We start from the raw sequence: 19911 nt of genomic DNA, 5'->3' as shown, positions 1-19911 counted from the left end.
GAAGGAGATAAGTGATACTGTAAACTCTGAAGAACGTTTTGGTCTATTTCTAGGTTTTTATATGCTTTTGTGTCATATCAGATGATAAGTTTTGTTCGATTAATAATACATGATTTCAATTTTAAAAGGACACAAGTAAACGACAATACATAGGAGGAGGCCCTCATGCCCTGCCACCTAGATCCACGAAGCTCATGATATTCGTGCATGAACCAAGAATAGACCATAAAGAAAACGGAGCATTCATTTAAAGAAAACAAGTTATAAATAAAATTATTTTTAAAAATTTGTTTGTTTTTTTATAATTTTTTTATAATTTCTAGAATATTAATTTTTTTCCTATATTGTATATCTTTATTCAATTATTATCTTTCTAAAGTAATGAAATAGATTAAGAGATAAGGAAAATATAATTTTAGAATGATAGTGTAATTAATTAACTTTTTTTTAAAAACGTGAATTAATAAAAAAGATTTTAAAAAACATATTGTTATGATGAATAATTGAACAATATATAGCAATAACACAGGTGCATTAATATATGTAACAAATTAGTAAGTATATATATGCTATATTATAGTATATAGATTATTGATAACCGATAAATCGTATCGTTATTCAAATATGCTAATTGCTCGCGGGCCAGGTTATCCATAAAAGAAATTATAAACATATTACAACAAGCATCACTAGGAACATAATATATGCAGTCGTTAAATAATATAGTATTACGCAAACGTTTAGCTGTTGTTCTGATAATTTGGATTATTCTTGGAATAATCCAATCTTTTTTTTATTTATTTATAAAAAAATGGTCCCTTAATTAATATGTGGGGGAGGTGCATACACTGCTCAAGCTGCCTGATCACATCAGGAAGAGTGATCGCAACACTACAAGAGTGATAGCAAGACTTTACCCAGAATGAGTAATTTTTGCACATGCACTTATCATGCATGCATCTTCTGTGGCTGTTGTTGTTTTAATAAAAAAACACTGCTAACGCATTCTAGAAAAAAAAGCTGAAAGAATTTGCTTTTAGAAAAAGTATGCAACATAGATTTTTTTTTTTATTTTTTAATGCTTTTGGAGTGGTAGCCTTTAGTCCTTGACATAATAGTTTGATTGGAAATCATTAACAAATCCAGATCAGAAATTCTTGCATATAACTTATTGTTGTTTATTTGTATCCTATGATGAATAAATTCAGCGCAGATCCAAACCACAGTTGATTATCACCGTAGAATTGGGCATAATTCAAATCAAATATGCTATGACTTGTCCAAAAATCAGTCTCATTGACTCATTTGAAATAACATTATTGAAGCTACCTTATCTCTACTTTTGGCCTAACTTTCTCCACTCCGCATTAGATCTTAGACATGTTATAGTATATAGCAATATGATTACAAATGAGTCATAGGCACGTGTTTACTTATATCTCTTTTGTCATATTCAGATTTACACTATCACATGGTGGTGTGATTTGTATGGAGTGGAAATAAGTGGTTATGTTTGAGTTATCGCTAGATGTTCTCATGTTATATGATGGGTTGCAAATGGATAAATTCTTGAGTCCTTATTACTTTTATTATATTGATTCATACTGAATATATAAGCAAGAAGATCTTCTAAATGGATTTTTAGGTAAATTAGGCTTAGTAAACACAACAGTACAGAAACAGATAATATTAAGAGAAACCTAGTACTTAATTATCCAATTATACTTTAATTTAATTATATACCTCCAACTATATCAGTAAACACTCATATGAAAATCGATTTTGAAAACTTGAAAATTGATTTTCATGTCCTACAATTGTTTATACAGTTTTTTTTTTGTGAATAATTGATTATATATTTTGATAATCGATCTTTACATTTTGAAAATAAATTATTTTAATTGAATAAACCATTTTTATTTATTTATTCATTCCTCTTAAATTAAACACATTTCTCTTAAACCATTTTTATTATCCTTTTCTTGTCATTATCCTTTTTTGTCAAGCATTTGATTCCAAACCAACGTGAGCACAAATAAAAGAGTTAAACAATCTCAGAAAGTTATTAAATTATTAGTTATCCATCGAATATAAAGGAATTCTTTGTTAGCTAGGTATCACAACATGTGTTTCGGCAATGCAAGCCAACCGTCCTCATTTGTTTGTGCACAACACTTTGTGTTGCTGTTGTGACAATCAACAATAAAATGAGGTTGGGTCCAACCCTCTAGAAAGGGAAAGGTTATAAGAATTTCGTGGGACACCTCACATTTCTCATACCATTTTAGGATTACATCATTGTCAATTTTTCTTGGTACTTAAAAGAAGAGTAGAAATTAATCATTCCCTGATTTATGTCAATGCTTTATGTGAAGATGTGATACAAGTAACATGACAAAATATATAATAGTCTAGTTTTATCATTATAATAACTTATCTAACATCATGTGTCATGTCAAATTCAATGTCACCTAATTCTAATTAGCTATCTACTTAACAATACATTTGTGATCATAAATAGCAGTTTCGCTTAAAAGAGATTGAGGCATTTAATTTATTTCCTGAGAGAGGAGTAAGTGTGTGTTTGGACAAGAGATGCCAAAATTGATTTTGGTTAACTAAACATGTGAAATTTTCCATAAAATCATTTTAATTAATTAGTCTTTCAACATAATTTTGCAAGAATAGAAATGCTACAAGTATATTAGTTTTTGCTTGTCACCTTTACATGTCATATTTTTATTATTTATTATTAATATTCAATATTAAAGGTTCAGTGTTATGATGCAGTTTAATAATACTGTTTAATATGTGCGATAAAGTGTAAGACAGGTGCCAACCAAGTAGTATCTTAAAAAAAATCTAGAGTATAAACATTGCGGGAAAGAACCTTACGCAAAAAGACATAATATACAGCGCTGACAAAGAGATCACCATGCAGCAACATAAGATAAAGTTTGGCACCAAAGACCTTTGTCTAAGTACAACATGATCGATACTATAAATATAATTTTTTTTTCATGTTTGTTTTTATCAAATCAAACATAAATAATGTTAGAGTTTACAATAACATATGTATCACCCTTAAATAATTGAGTTAAACTCTTTAATATTTTTTATGTTTTTTTTTTAAATCAGTCATCTTTCATAATTGATCTTTGAGATTTTAAGCAAAACTTTTCGCAAGTAAATATAAATATCTCATTTAAAAGAGATAAAAAAGCAATGTTAACTTTTATAAAAGAGGAAAAAATTATAAATATAAAAATTTATTTGAAGAAATATAATCTTCTCTTCTTTTCTCTACAACCTATTCTCTTTTTCTTAGAGTATATCTCATTCTTCATCACTGGGATTAACGTGAAAAAACCAAAAGTACACAATAATTGTCAATTAATAATATCAAATCCTTAGGGATCACGTTTTATTTTAAAATACAAATGTAATACAAATGTAATACCGTTTTATATTTTAATTTTATAACGAACTAGCAATCATAGTACAAGGATTTTGCTTTTGGTATTAAAATAAAAATTTTAATATATTTTTTAATCCTTTGAGGTATCTTTTTCAAGTTTTCAGATAAAAATTTATATTTTTTATTCACTCAATTTTACAAAATGTTTGATTAGTCCTTCTATTAAAAAAAACTCCACAAATTATGTATCTAAACTATAAAAAAACTCAATTTGAAAAGACTAAAAAAGTATTTTATTATAAATTTAAGGAACTAAAAAAATATAAATTTTTATTTGAAGGACATATACCTTTTAATTTAATGAACTAAAAATATAATAAAGTTTAAAATAAATATTTGGATATGAAAGTAAGGTGGAATATATTTTTTCTATTAAGTTATTATTACTTGGGGTGCAATATACCTTTTAATTTAATGAACTAAAAATATAATAAAGTTTAAAATAAATATTTGGATATGAAAGTAAGGTGGAATATACTTTTTCTATTAATTTATTATTACTTGGGGTGCAATCAGTCAATCAAAGGTGCTATACATATCAAATCCCCACTGGTGCAACGGGCACTGAGGCCTATTTTCTTTATATTTTCAGCATCAAAGTAAGGCGGATTCCAGGGTGATTTTCAGAACTCAAATCGCATAATTCATGACATAAATTGAATGCTCTATCTTCTGGTCTATTGCTAGAGAACCCTTCTTCATTAATGGAAAATAAATCTCCGCATATTTTTGTTCGTTAATTTGCGATATTAAACATGAACATACAGTTTGGTGTGTTTATGAGCTAAACAACAGAAGGGATTTGGAACCTTGCCGGTTAATTGCAACCCATAAAAATTAAACATAGTTTGTTTGAAACAAAAGGGAAATGAAAGCTGCTGATGCTAGAAACTACCAAGCACAACCCATGCTACTTCCATACACTTTCTCCAAATCAAGAAAGCTATTACAGAGTAGTATCGGTCACCAACTTGCAACCTTTCTTTCTCAGTCTTTTGCATTATGTTATCTTCATCCAATAATGCTCACACTACTACACTATACTGCAACCAGCATCATCAGTGTAAACTAATCATATAATGCATATAAACCAAGCAAACCCCACTTTATAAAATACCTTAATTTCCTATATTTTAACATCTTAATTTCAAATTAAAAAAATAAACTAATCACATGAGTTCATTGTCAGCTTTATTCTTATGTTCGTTGTCACTGCAGTGACCAACGGCACAAGAACTGTGAGTATTTTACTCTACTAGCCACTACTTTCTTCATCTGATAATTAAGTAACTAAGCGGAATCAGTTGAAGTATGTGAAAACGATGTTCTGAGATCGACAAAGCTTAATTAATTACGTCAAACAAGTGTTAATTTGAAGGAGATAAGTGATACTGTAAACTCTGAAGAACGTTTTGGTCTATTTCTAGGTTTTTATATGCTTTTGTGTCATATCAGATGATAAGTTTTGTTCGATTAATAATACATGATTTCAATTTTAAAAGGACACAAGTAAACGACAATACATAGGAGGAGGCCCTCATGCCCTGCCACCTAGATCCACGAAGCTCATGATATTCGTGCATGAACCAAGAATAGACCATAAAGAAAACGGAGCATTCATTTAAAGAAAACAAGTTATAAATAAAATTATTTTTAAAAATTTGTTTGTTTTTTTATAATTTTTTTTAATTTCTAGAATATTAATTTTTTTTCCTATATTGTATATCTTTATTCAATTATTATCTTTCTAAAGTAATGAAATAGATTAAGAGATAAGGAAAATATAATTTTAGAATGATAGTGTAATTAATTAACTTTTTTTTAAAAGCGTGAGTTAATCAAAAAGATTTTAAAAAACATATTGTTATGATGAATAATTGAACAATATATAGCAATAACACAGGTGCATTAATATATGTAACAAATTAGTAAGTATATATAGGCTATATTATAGTATATAGATTATTGATAACAGATAAATCGTATCGTTATTCAAATATGCTAATTGCTCGCGGGCGAGGTTATCCATAAAAGAAATTATAAACATATTACAACAAGCATCACTAGGAACATAATATATGAAGTCGTTAAATAATACAGTATTACGCAAACGTTTAGCAGTTGTTCCAATAATTTGCTTTTGGTATTAAAATACAAATTTTAATATATTTTTTAATCCTTTGAGGTCTCTTTTCCAAGTTTTCAGATTAAAATTTATATTTTTTATTCAATCAATTTTACAAAATATTGGATTAGTCCTTCTATTAAAAAAAAAACTCCACAAATTATGTATCTAAACTATAAAAAAACTCAATTTGAAAAGACTTAAAAAGTATTTTATTATAAATTTAAGGAACTAAAAAAATATAAATTTTTATTTGAAGGACATATACCTTTTAATTTAATGAACTAAAAATATAATAAAGTTTAAAATAAATATTTGGATATGAAAGTAAGGTGGAATATATTTTTTCTATTAATTTATTATTACTTGGGGTGCAATCAGTCAATCAAAGGTGCTATACATATCAAATTCCCACTGGTGCAACGGGCACTGAGGCCTATTTTCTTTATATTTTCAGCATCAAAGTAAGGCGGATTCCAGGGTGATTTCCAGAACTCAAATCGCATAATTCATGACATAAATTGAATGCTCTATCTTCTGGTCTATTGCTAGAGAACCCTTCTTCATTAATGGAAAATAAATCTCCACATAATTTTGTTCGTTAATTTGCGATATTAAACATGAACATACAGTTTGGTGTGTTTATGAGCTAAACAACAGAAGGGATTTGGAACCTTGCCGGTTAATTGCAACCCATAAAAATTAAACATAGTTTGTTTGAAACAAAAGGGAAATGAAAGCTGCTGATGCTAGAAACTAGCAAAGCACAGCTCATGCCACTTTCATACACTTTCTCCAAATCAAGAAAGCTATTACACTAGATCCACCAAGCTCATGATAAACGTGAACCACGAAGGAGGCCCTCATGCCCTGCCACCCACCAAGCTCATGATAAACGTGCATGAAACACGAAGGAGGCCCTCATGCCCTGTTTTTATAATTTTTTTCAACATCTATATATAGGCTTTCCGTTAAACCTGTACAGCGTCGACACAGCTGCTCATTTTTCTCTCGCTCGCACACACCCAAATCAACTAGTGCTTGCCTTTCTCATTTCTCACTTTTACTGCGCCGATCGTTTCACTCTCAAACTGTAAGTTCAACTTCTCATGTGCTAAGAGACGCATTGTTCGAGGGTTTATCTGTTTGCTAGCCAAATGTGGTTGTTCTTGTGTCTGATTTAGGGGTTTGGTGACTATTGTTTGTGATACTTCGAGAAATTTTGTTAATAACTCAGTGAACGGCGGATTAACTAAGAAAATTGGCAATCAAAACTCTGAAGCTGCTGATGATAACTTTGCGTCCCTTTGACTGTTTGCTATTATTGCTGTGGATTAACTTTCTCTCTTTTTTTCTCTTTTTCTCTCTTTACCTGTTTAGTCTAATATAGTTTTTCTTGTCTTATCTATCAACCCTTTACTTGATTTCAGGTTACTTACCATTTAGAGATCAACAAAGAAATGGACATTAGTCTCGGAAGAAAGGTATATTCAAAATTACACTAAGCTAAGTTTTTTATCCAGCAAAATGATATGCGTGAATTAATGTTGTTGAGTTGACTTTAAATTAAACCAGGTTGGAGCAGAGTTTCTGGGCACGTTCCTTCTCATGTCTGCGGCAATAGGCGCTGCAATTGAAAAAGAGAAGTCGCAAGGATCAGTGGTGGGATGTGCAGTAATTAGTGGAGTTACTGTGATGATAATCATATGCTCCATAGGCCACATCTCCGGAGCTCATCTCAACCCCGCTGTCACCATCTCCTTTGCTGTAATAGAGCACATGCCGTGGAAGAATGTAATTCAAAATGAAGCCTTGATTAATTAATTTTCCTTCATTTTTTTGGACAAATTAAATAACAGTGACATACATATGTAGGTGGTCTTTCTGGTAATGTCTTTCAATAAAAATCCAGATAATGTTGATTAAGTAACTGCACCTAATTGATTAAGCTTTGTAGTATTTGTTATTTTCTGATTACTATATATTAAAGGTTTTTCTGAATTACTAATTTGTAGGTGCCTGTGTATATTGGTGCACAAGTTTTGGCATCAGTGAGTGCTGCATTTGCTCTGAAGTTAATTTTTCATCCATTCATGAGCGGTGGAGTGACGGTCCCTTCGGTGGGATATGGGCAAGCTTTCGCTGCAGAGTTCATGGTCAGCTTTACTCTTATGTTCGTTGTCACTGCAGTGGCCGACGGCACAAGAGTTGTGAGTATTTTACTCTACTAACCACTACTTTCTTCATCTGATAATTAAGTAACTAAGCGGAATCAGTTGAAGTATGTGAAAAGGATGTTCTGAGATCGACAAAGCTTAATTAATTACGTCAAACAAGTGTTAATTTGAAGGAGATAAGTGATACTGTAAACTCTGAAAAACGTTTTGGTCTATTTCTAGGTTTTTATATGCTTTTGTGTCATATCAGATCATAATTAAGTTTTGTTCGATTAATACATGATTTCAATTTTAAAAGGACACAAGTCAACGACAATACATAGGAGGCCCTCATGCCCTGCCACCTAGATCCACGAAGCTCATGATATTCGTGCATGCACCAAAAATAGACCATAAAGAAAACAAGTTATAAATAAAATTATTTTTAAAAGATTTTAGGCATGCACGTAGGGAGTAAGTTTCCGTAGTTGAGCCAGAAATTGGTTCTCATTGCTGATGAAATATGCAAGAGTCTACCTACCCAGACAAGAGGAGGGCGGTACGTATCCAAGACGAGGGTTATTAATGGAAAATAAATCTCCGCATATTTTTGTTCGTTAATTTGCGATATTAAACATGAACATACAGTTTGGTGTGTTTATGAGCTAAACAACAAAAGGGATTTGGAACTTTGCCGTTAATTGCAACCCATAAAAATTAAACATAGTTTGTTTGAAACATAACATATTGTTATGATGAATAATTGAACAATATATAGCAATAATACAGGTGCATTAATATATGTAACAAATTAGTAAGTATATATATGTTATATTATAGTATATAGATTATTGATAACAGCTAAATCGTATCATTATAATGCTGTTGATTTAATTTGACGTGTTATATTATGGTGCAGGTGCGAGAGTTCCCGGGAATCATTATGGTGCAGGTGCGATTGTTCGCGGGAATCGTGGTGGGAGCCACTGTCATGATCAACATACTCATGGCGGGGTATATATATGTCCCATCTTAATTATTATTCAAATATGCTAATTGCTCGGGGGCAAGGTTATCCATAAAAGAAAATATAAAACATATTACAACAAGCATCACTAGGAACATAAGATATGACGTCGTTAAATGATATAGTATTACGCAAACGTTTAGCAGTTGTTTCGATAATTTGAATTATTCTTGGCATAATCCAATCTTTTTTATTTATTTATAAAAAAATGGTCCCCTAATTAATTATTATCATGTACTACTAATTAAAGGGCAGCAACTGGGAGTTCAATGAACCCGGCTAGAACACTGGGTCCAGCAATTGCTGCACACAACTACAAGGGCATATGGATCTATCTCACAGCTCCAATACTTGGATCTCTATGTGGGGCAGGTGCCTACACTGTGCTCAAGCTGCCTGATCGCAACACTACTATGCAGGAAGAGTGATAGCAACAAAGGCACCTTCTGCTCATAATGGGAGCTTCAGAAGGTGATGATATGATTAACCATATCCCCGGCAATTCTTCATCACATGCTGCACGTACCTATATATTAGATTACATATCGATCTGTTTAATGTAAAGTATGAGTTATTTTTGCACATGCACGTACCATGCATGCATCTTCTGTGGCTGTTGTTGTTTTACTAAATATTATGAGTAGAAAGAAAACGAGCAGCATGGGATCTTTACCTCCCATTTTGTCATCTTGTTGTTGTGGACTTTTCCTATTCCATTCATCTTCACTTCACTCAAAATTAAATAATAAGGTTTCTTAATTTAATAATTTATCTTTTCTTCCCATAAGCAAAATTTTATTAGAAGAGAGTATTGCGATTAACGGGTATTTTAATCCTAGTACGTTAGTCTATATCAAGCTAGATTAGAGAGATAAATAAAGACAAGTCATAATATCAGTTCACTAATAAAAAAAACCATGTTCACGATCTAATATTTATTCAGTTCAAAACACTATGGAAGTTAATTTTTATAATACACAATATTGTTACACCACACCCTGCTTAATTTTGACCAACGAAAGCTCACGACAAAGAAAAGTAGGCACAGGCCGCGTAAATGAAATGATGAATTCAAAATGCAAAATTATACTTCAAGAATTTTTTTTTCCTTCCTAAAGATAAAATAATATTATGAAAATGATAGGTTCTTGCTATTTACATCCTCATTTTTTAAGTACATCCCTTATTTCCTTTTTTACCTCAATTAATTATTATGTCTTCTTCTTAAAGAAGTATACCCCTATGATTCATAGTTCCATAGTTTTAGAGATATACTTCAAGAATATGTATATTTTTTTAATAAAATATCACCTAAGAATTAAGATGGTTGACAAGAAACTAAAAAAGATTATAAACGTATTTATGTCCATGTTTATTAGTTTTATTTTCATCCTATCATTAATGTTCTTTAAATCTTATCTAAAATGTTATTTTTATCTTATCTTTATTATTCTTTAAATCTTAATTTTAAACTATTTTCACCATATATTTTTTATATTATATTATTTTTTAATCTTTATTATACAATATTTTATGTTTTACTTCATGTGAAAATGCGTTTCAAGGTACGTTCATCATTAACTTCACGTGACACTGAATCATTGACATAGACTATGATTATAAAATGAAGGAACACACTTAAAGAAAGAAAATCATCGTCAACAGTCTTGCTTTGTAATAAAGATGTATACTATATGAAGTTAGTGGTGAACGTATGTTGGAATTTAGTGTCACATAAAGGAAAACATAAAATATTCTAAAATAATGATAAAAATATTATATTATATAATGAATATACGGTGACAATAGTTTATGATTAAGGTTTAAAGAACATTAATGATGAGATGAAAATAAGACTAATAAACATGAATATAAGATAATTTTTTATTATATTTTTTTAATTTCTTATCAATCATCTTAATTCTTAAATGATATTTTATTAAAAAAAAATATACCAATTCTAGAAGTATATCTTTGGAACTATGAATCATAGTTTCGAAGATACATTTCCAGAATATGAATGTGTAATTCCATAAATACATTTCTGAAAGCAAAAGGGACATATGCTTTTAAGAAAAAGAGTATAAAGGGTAATTGAGAGGCATAGGGGGGTACAGGGGTGTACTTAGGAAATACGTAAGTGTAATAGCCAGAGCCTACATGAAATAGTTGGAGATGGAGAAAGTAACAGTCCAAGTTGCATCACATGTTGCTAGCGACCCTGGAAAAGTACCAACCAGTAAAAAGGTAGTTGTTTTGGTCACCCAACATTTTTGTTGGAACATCCAGTAACACGGGTGAAAGGAGTTGGTGATCCGTATGATTCATATGGATTGACGATCTGTATAAGTTATACGGATTAGTGACCTGTATGAATTTTTTTAAAACTCATACGAATTGTTGACCCGTATGAATCATATGAATTGTCAATCCATATGACTCATAGGATCACAAACATACAGGGACAAAGAATAGTCAAGAAAGCAAATTAAAATCTTCTTTTTCTCATCTTCTCCGGAATCAAAGTACACAGAAGAAAAACTTCACTGTGGACAAAGATACGCACTATTTATTTATTGTTTGTGAAAATCAATAGATAAATAGTGCATATCTTTGTCCATAGTTATAAAATTACAATACTCATATTTATATAATTATATATTATATATTATAAAAATACAATACTCAGTTATTGTTTTCATGATTTTATGGCCAAAATTATATCTTATTATTTTTAGTATACATTTTATTATTTTAATGCAGTCATACTTTGTTAGTTTCAAATTATTTAAAGTTGTTCTTGTGTCTCTCATTTTTATTTATCAAACAAATTTGATTAAGCCTTGTCATTCTTGATATCTATTAGGAGTAAAAAAAAATCTATAAGAAAAGGTTGGTCTTTTAAATCATTTCAATACTTCAAAGAATTAGTTATTAATTTATGAAAAATAAATATCCTGAGTTTTTTAAAATACAAACAATAATGTTATTAGATACTACAAGCTTAGCTTGAGTAAATATTCAGATCCTCTCCGACCTTCTTCAACATCTCTATCTTTCTCTTCCTTTTCTATTGTTTTTTTTTTTATCTTTCAACTTATCTCTCTCTTTTCTATTCTATGCCCTCTCCTCTCTTTGTTTTTCTTGTTGGAGAGGCAAGATGGCAGGAGATAATCCACACACCTCAAGAAATAGGTGGAACCATGGAAATGTTGTAACTGTTGTTACAACTTAAGGAGAGAGATATAATCTAATTACATTCAAGTCTTTTTTTCCTTGGAGCGGAAAACCAACGTGTCAATCGTGGAGAGGAAATGATGTATGTCAATTTAGTACTTGAGTGCATCATCAGTTCATCACTAGGCATTTTCCAGACAAAACTATGTTTTTTTTAAATCTAAATATTTATTGTTACTACTGTTAATAAAAGAGATTAAATTTGTGACTTTTTTCTCTTTAGTTTTTCTTTAATCATTCAATTCACCTTATATCTTTGACACAAAATTATGATTGATTTTGCATTAGATGGAATATGAAAATTGAGGTGGGAAGGGGAGTTGAGTTGTTATTGATATGGTAAATTTGAATAATCAAATGGAGAAGGTGACGTTGAAAGAGTCAAAATATGTGGATTTCGAAGGTTAGGTGCTGTTAGAATATGGTCGAGAGGTGATAAGTGAAAAATTATGTTTGTACATAGATTTATAGAAGGTTAATTTGGTTAGGTGCATGACATTTGAGGTTAATTTGGTTAGCAATACATACGATTTAAATTGTAATGTAATACTTAAAATTTCATAATTCTAATGCTATATCTTAGTAATATCATTTTTCTTGACTTGTATCCCTTTGAATTTTTTTAAAATATAGTTTTTTCAGGTTTGTTTTTTTTTAAATCTAAGATAGATAATGTGAGAGTTCACAATAATTTATGTATCATCTTAAGTTATTCAGTTAAATTCTTTAATATTTTTCATGTTTTTTTCCTTTCAAATTGATCATCTTTCATATTTGATCTTTGATGGTTTAAGCAAGACATTTCACAGTCAAACATAAATATATCATTTAAAAGAGCTAAATAAGTAATGCTCACTTTTATGAAACAGGAAAAATTATAAATATAAATTTATTTCAAGAAAGAATAATAACTCGTATATAATTTTCTCATCTTTTCTCTACACTATGTTCTCTTTCTATCTCTTAGAGTACATCTCAGCCTTCATCATTAGTTATAAAGGAAATTACAAATAAATGAGTTTTTATTTTTTATTTTTTTTCCTTCTCCTTTTAATAATAAGAAAGAATACAAGAGACAATTGTAGTTTATGATTTTTTTATCAACAGATGTTCATTTGTTAGTTTTTATTAAAAATGTTGATAAGAGATTTACCATTACAATCTCTTCTTCTTTTCTCCTTCACCCTTTATCTTTAAATTCTCTCACTAAATCATTCTTATAGAAAACTTGTATTTTATGTAGTTATCTTTTGAGTGGAGGTGAAACCAACACGTGAAACTATTTTCCTCACAATATGCCCTTAGTCGCTACCTGTCAGGATATTTTGGCATGATGGGGAGCTGGAAAACATTTCGAGGTGAGATTTGTGTTGAGTTTTCTTTCCTTAAATTTTTATCGTTTCAAACAAGAGAAAATTGTCTTGGAAATCCAAATAAAATATATTGAGTTTCTTGGTGAATGAATATTTCAGGAAGGAATGTGAGTGATCTAAACTGAAGAGAGAAAAAAAATATTTTAATTAAATGTTTTATTTAATTAAGAAGGAAAGCAAAGAAATTTAAAAAAAATTATTTTCTTATTTTTATAATTTTAAATTTTAAAACTTAAATAAGAGAGAGTTTTATTCCTTCTATTTTAAATTCATTAAAAGTTTAAAAATCAATAATGAGATTTATTAAATAAATAATAAAAATTAAAGGTTAAATTATAATTTTTGTCCTTCTATTTTTTTAATCTATGCTTTTGGTCCTCTTGATTTTTAATTATAACATTTGATTTTCTTATTTTTATAAATTGATGATTTTTGTTCCACTGATAGATTATTAATAAATAATTTTGATTAAACTGTTATTAATTTAATTATAAATTAATTAAAACCCACTAACTATTAAAATTTTAATAAAAATTATTAACCTTGATCCTTCACAAGAGAGTGTCCTTACTTTTTTCTGTAAATACTTCTTTCACCTCTATCATCACATAGGAATCCACTAGCAACAATATCATTAGAATTAATAATCATTTGTTAAGATTTTTTAATGATTAATAATTTTTATTTAATTTATAGTTAATTTAATAAATCTGTTAATCATAATTATTAGTTTAATATTCTATAAGGATGACCAAAATTATAAATTTACAAAATTTGGAAGATCAAATTTTAAAATTAAAAATCAGGAGGACCAAAATCATGAATTTGGAAAATGAAGGTAAGAAAAATTGTAATTTAACAAAAATTAAATAATTTTATAATTTCTAAAAAATTTCAGTTAATAATAGTATTAACAATATCTTTGCTAAAATTTCTCTTCTAAATGGGATGTAATATTACCTACCTAGCGAATAACAACTTGAGTAACTTGGTTTCTTTCCTTGTCATTGTATTTAAGAGTAGTGCTAGAAATACCTTTTTAATGTATTTTTTTATTGGTTAAATTAATAAAAATTTAAATTGTATTGATGGACAAGTCAAGAGGAAAATGTTTTATAGATGTAGGTAAGCTTAAGCTTAATGTCCTTGAAACCTATATATATATATAATTTCTTAATAATAATGTAGCTTGCACAAACAATGTTGTCATAAAATAATATGACACATTGATATTTTTTTTTATGTACAATGATCACACTAAGGTTCAAATCTAGTGGCTTTGATACGGATATACTTCATTTATAATAAAATATCATTAATTATTTGTTTGAAATATTATTTTTTATCCTTGTCATTTTTTTTTACTTATTTTTTTATCTATATAGAATACAATAAAGACTTGTGACAAGATTAATAAAACTTAAACAGCACATTCAATGAGTTAAATTTAAGTAGTCGTGTTGATTAAATTCACCAATATGTAAATGCTTCATCATAATTTTATTTTGATAAATGATGGTTGAAAAAGAAAAGGCCAAATGTAACAATTAAAAGTACATAGCAACAAATCACTTTACTTACGTAAAAATCAAATTAGATGCAAATGTAATTAAGAATATATAGAAGACCCATTTATTATCCACTAAACAAAAAGTTATCAAGAGAGGAATTGTGCTACATTGATTTCAATTCCTTGAGATAAAAAAATGTAGCTAACTCTAAAGTTAAGTAATGAAATAAAAATAATTAAAGAATAAAGAAGCACAATCATTACTTTTTAATTAATTTATATTGCTTGCTTTCGCAACTCATTACTTTTATTGCCAATTAAGTATTGTCTTTTTGTGCCTGTGGTGTTTCGGCACGCCAGGAAAGTAAGGAATTCCAGTAACCTCAATCCAATCAGTTCCATGAAAAAACTTAGATGGTGAGAACCAACGTGCTGCTTTTGAATTGAGGTTCCAAATCCCAGCCCATTTCACACGCTTGGATTTGTCTGAACCGGGGCCAATGTTGTGGTACTCGGCATAGAAGCAAGTATCCATACCAGAAGGACCCTCTAGTCCTTGCCATGGCAAATACCCATCAGCGTCAATCAAATCATCAATGTACGTGTCCATGATAATGGTCCTAGAGTAATTCTTCCATGGACGAGCTAGGTAAGCCTTGTTCTCAAATCTCACAGAGTAGAACTCAGGATCAGACACAATGGATCCCCCTTGGATTACTATTCCAGATGGTTGTTGTATCTCTTTTCTACCTTGTGCAGTCACAATGCATTGTTGGTTCTCCATTGGCTTTCGGACCACGAAAGTGCAATTTTGAAAAACAGCTAGTGCATTACCGAACACAAAGTCGATGGTACCTGAAATGGTGCAATCTCTATAGAATTGACGCATGGTGTGTGCATAAAGTGTGTCTTGATACCCATCCATTGAGCAATTGTAAAAGATGGACTTGTCTGCTTGGACTCTCAATGCCACCGCTTGATGCTTATGAGGTCCAGCAGAATTCTCAAACCCCATATTGATGGCCACAAAGTGATCTCCTTGAATAGCTGCATGCGTAAAGTAGTTAATTTATTTATTCGAATGAAAAATTTCCCTTGAATTGAAAATGGTTTATATTTTTATTTTTTAAATTTTGTAAATGTATCTTTTATTAATTTATTCATTTTGGGGCGGGTTAAAGGTGTTTTCAAATAAAAACTATGGACCTTAAAATGTTAAGTAAGGAAAGGACTTTTCAAAGAGTTTATTCAAGTTGAAGAACATGACATATGATATTTTTATAAACTTAAGAGTTTTATGGAGAAACTTATCAAATTTAGTTTTTTTAATCTCATTTTAGTAAGCTTCAAAGTTTGACTCAAGAATAAGGTTTCATTTAATAAATTTATTGAATAAGTTTTTAATTATGTTTTTTTTACCCAAATGCACATGAGTAATAAATTTAGTTTTTTTTAATCTCATTTTGGTAAGCTTCACAGTCTGAGTCATGAATAAGGTTTCATTTAATAAATTTATTGGATAAGTTATTAAGTTTTTTTTTTACTCAAATGCATAGGAGTAGTAAGTTAATTAAGTTGATAATCACGAAAAGAGACATACCGACAGTGGCAGTTCTATAAGTGTTCGTTCCATCTATGAAGTTTTTGTTACCAGATATTCGTGTCTTTTTCCCCCCTTCACCAATAAACACCACATGGGTCATTTTTTTTGTAACTTCAACATACTCTTGGTAAACGCCCTCCTTGATGTAGATCACAAATGGCTTTCGGTTTTTCTCAGGCACTTGCTTCAATGCCTCATTGATGCTTTTGAAATCTCCACTACCATCTATGGCTACAGTAACATTAGGCTTGCGTTTGAATGGACTTGCATTTTCATTAAGGAGTCTATGTTGATCAACCCATGACGGAAGCTCAGAATCTTGAAGGAGGCGACGCCCAAATGATTTTGTGATATTCCAATCATTAACAGTGTCAGCCAAACCTGTTACAATGGCAAGGGCATTGCTGCTCATATGCATGCCTATCGTCAACAAATCCTTCATCTTTTTGCCAGCATCACTAGTGGTGTTCTCAAACCCATCCAAGCAAGTATCTTGGTATGTAACCGCACCACTAAGCCAAACTTTTAAATTCATGAGGATTTTGTCAACATTTATGAGGTTAAACTCATTTATTCCATCAAGTGACCTTGTTAATTCCCCAATAGAAAGATCCATGAGTTGCTTGCAAGTGTCAAGTGCCATCTTGGCTCTGGGTTCCTCCTCAATCTCATGCAAAATATTAGTTTCTTTGAGTTTATCACCAATTTTTGTAATGGTGATGTTGAAGAAAATTTTGATGAGTTCTTTTGGATCTGTGGTATTTCCAGCCCCAGCTATAAGGCTTTCCTCGCATTCTTTCTCATAATTTGTGGGATGACAAAGGGTTTGGACGGCTTTTATGGAAGAAGCAACATGATCTTTCTTGTTGTCCTCTATATCATTGTTGGAACCATTCTCATTGAGATTGACCCCAATTGTGACCGCCACAACCATAGCCACCAACAATAAGGTTGAGACACCAATGATGGCGATTTTCTTTCCTTTCCCTGCATTTCCCTCGGACATTTCAACTACCTCCCTGTCATTAATGAGTATTACTGTAAAATTAGTTAATGTGACAAGTAATATGACCATAATATTCCTATACACTATTTAAGAATGGGCATGTTTTTAAACTCTAAACATGGCTTGTTTGATTTTGATTCTTTTTTCTTTTGTTTTTATCTCTACAATTGTTGAAAAAAACTTCATATAATGCGCTTGGTTATAAAATGTCATGCAGCTACTCATATCGCACCACCAACCATTTTGTTGTGACATGTAACAGGGTATAACTAAATGCATTTAACATCATCATCAAGTAATTATAGACACTATTTGAAATATAATAATTTTGTTGAAGATCAAAATAAACAAAATTAATTTTTTTAAAGATCAAAATCTAATAATAAGAAAGTCACATTTACATAACATATAAATATATTGTATTCCTCAAATTAACTTGTATATTAATTTATGCACATACTATGCGAAACAAGGAGCTTCAGGTAGAGAAGTCAAGGAAAATGGGATCGTTGGGGCAGTGGCTACTTTTTTGTCAAATTCCCTCAAAGAATACGTTTTTGTAGTTTAGGGATGCAATGTAAAGTGTTATTTATGCATACAAAAAATGGTATTGAACAGCTAATACAATTGAATCATTCAAATGCAATTTGTGGTTTGTTAAAACGTTAAAAATCATATTTTCTAAAATAAGAAAGGGAGAGAGGGAATGTAAAGGCCACATTGTGTATATGGTTAGCTTATATGACCTATTTTTGACAAATTTTATGCTAATCCACTAAGTTATAACCTTGATTTACGCTCTACCAATAGTAAATGTGGTATCAGACCAGGTCTATAGTTGGTAGTACAATATACACCAGTCTTAAACATGGGTTACAAATTGAAAGTTTTCTTACTTTAATTCACTCTTAAATGTCAGCAATAAAAAAATGATCAAACAAATAATTCTTTTTGAATACGAAATAATTAATATAATCTATTTTATTATATACAATTATTATCTTTGTATAATTTTTTTAATACTTTTTTCATATGCGTACACTTTGAAAATGACCTCCAAAGTTTAAAATTAAGGAACAAGTTTTGTTTGTACACAAATTCCTTAAGACAAGTTAGCACACACTCCATAAATATTTAACTATAATTTTAAACTATAGTAAAATACACTAATTAGCATTCCATGAGATTTGGTGTACATAAAGTTTTTCTCAATTTTTAATATTTACAAAAACCTCCCTTGTAGGGGAGGATGGCGTAATGTTTTTCAAAGCAATTAAGGGCGGTTAATGTAATGTATAAGGTGTATTGATATATATTTTCATAAAATTAAGGGTTTAGTGTAGGAGTACATACAAGTAGAGAAAATTTATGTAATTTCACAAAACTTTAGGAACGATTAGTGTAATTTACTTTTTAAACAAATATGTTTAATTAATGTGTCACTACTAGAGAAGGTGCATTCTACATCGATTAATTGAGTCATTCTAGATGACGTCGTAAAAAGGAGTAGGTATTCTACAACGATCGCGCAGAATCATCTTAGAATAGGTATATTTTTAAGACGGTCACGTGTGAAAGATCGTCTTAGAATGAGTATCAGGTACTCATTCTAAGACGGTCATTCATATGTGACCGTCTTAGAATGGATAGCATTCTACGACGATCTTTCTAGAACCAATGTAGAATGCAACTTTTTTTTGTTATTTTTGTTATTGGAGCTATTTTTTTTTGTTTCCTCATGATAGCACCCTTTGCCTACAAAGACAAACAGGTAGGAAAATGTTGTTTATAAGCAATATCAATCCGAAGTAATCACAAACATGTCAAGTCTCGTAATAAATTATAAATGAATATAAAGTGAAAAAATTTCGACACAGATACATAGGAAATGGTTTAAGAATATACCCTACAAAACACCTAGGTGGGTAACTCAGGCAACTATATAACAAGGGAAAATAATAAATATTGTTCTACAAATAAATCAACAGCATCATGGAACCAAATCTATACAAAAGAAAGGGGGGAGGCTCAGCTTGTATTAATCAACATGCAAGTGAAAATTACAAGTTATATCAAAGAGAAATGTTACCTCAGCAAGACTTGTTGCACTATCTTCCATTGAGGCATTTGAATTTCTGTCACCAGCAGCCTTTGCCTACTAGATCAACAACTGAGCCACCAGCCATGTATTCCATTATTATCCAAAGTTTAGTTTGATTGAGATAGGAACCATAATATTCAGTAATGTATGGACATCGACATTGGGACAGAACAGAAATTTCCTGAAAATATTGAACATAATCAAAATTTAAAAATTTGGGTACAACAAATATCAAGTACATGTAATCTACAAGATTATACCTTCTGGATATCATCAATTTCATCCTCTATGTGAA

At 30.0% G+C, this 19911-nt stretch overlaps 2 protein-coding genes across 2 annotated transcripts; one reads left to right on the top strand and one right to left on the bottom strand.

The window, feature by feature from the left end:
* The first annotated feature begins 6450 nt into the window (after positions 1 to 6450).
* On the top strand, positions 6451 to 9557 carry LOC114419524 (aquaporin NIP6-1-like). Its single transcript, XM_028385207.1, has 6 exons — positions 6451 to 6696; positions 7034 to 7087; positions 7179 to 7397; positions 7619 to 7813; positions 8679 to 8773; positions 9037 to 9557. The coding sequence occupies exons 2-6, from the start codon at positions 7064 to 7066 to the stop codon at positions 9212 to 9214; spliced, it is 711 nt and encodes a 236-aa protein (XP_028241008.1). The 5' UTR covers positions 6451 to 6696; positions 7034 to 7063; the 3' UTR covers positions 9215 to 9557.
* Positions 9558 to 15150: 5593 nt separating this feature from the next.
* On the bottom strand, positions 15151 to 18076 carry LOC114419298 (putative pectinesterase/pectinesterase inhibitor 28). The gene is made up of 3 exons (XM_028384947.1): positions 17976 to 18076; positions 16507 to 17528; positions 15151 to 15953 (listed from the first exon to the last, which is right to left on the bottom strand). Exons 2-3 carry the CDS (start codon positions 17513 to 17515, stop codon positions 15214 to 15216), a joined length of 1749 nt encoding a protein of 582 aa, XP_028240748.1. The 5' UTR covers positions 17516 to 17528; positions 17976 to 18076; the 3' UTR covers positions 15151 to 15213.
* Between the last annotated feature and the right edge of the window lie 1835 nt (positions 18077 to 19911).

This window comes from Glycine soja, chromosome 7 (genome assembly GCF_004193775.1).
Source record: "Glycine soja cultivar W05 chromosome 7, ASM419377v2, whole genome shotgun sequence".
Lineage (NCBI taxonomy): Eukaryota > Viridiplantae > Streptophyta > Magnoliopsida > Fabales > Fabaceae > Glycine > Glycine soja.
This window is presented reverse-complemented; position numbering and strand designations above follow the sequence as displayed.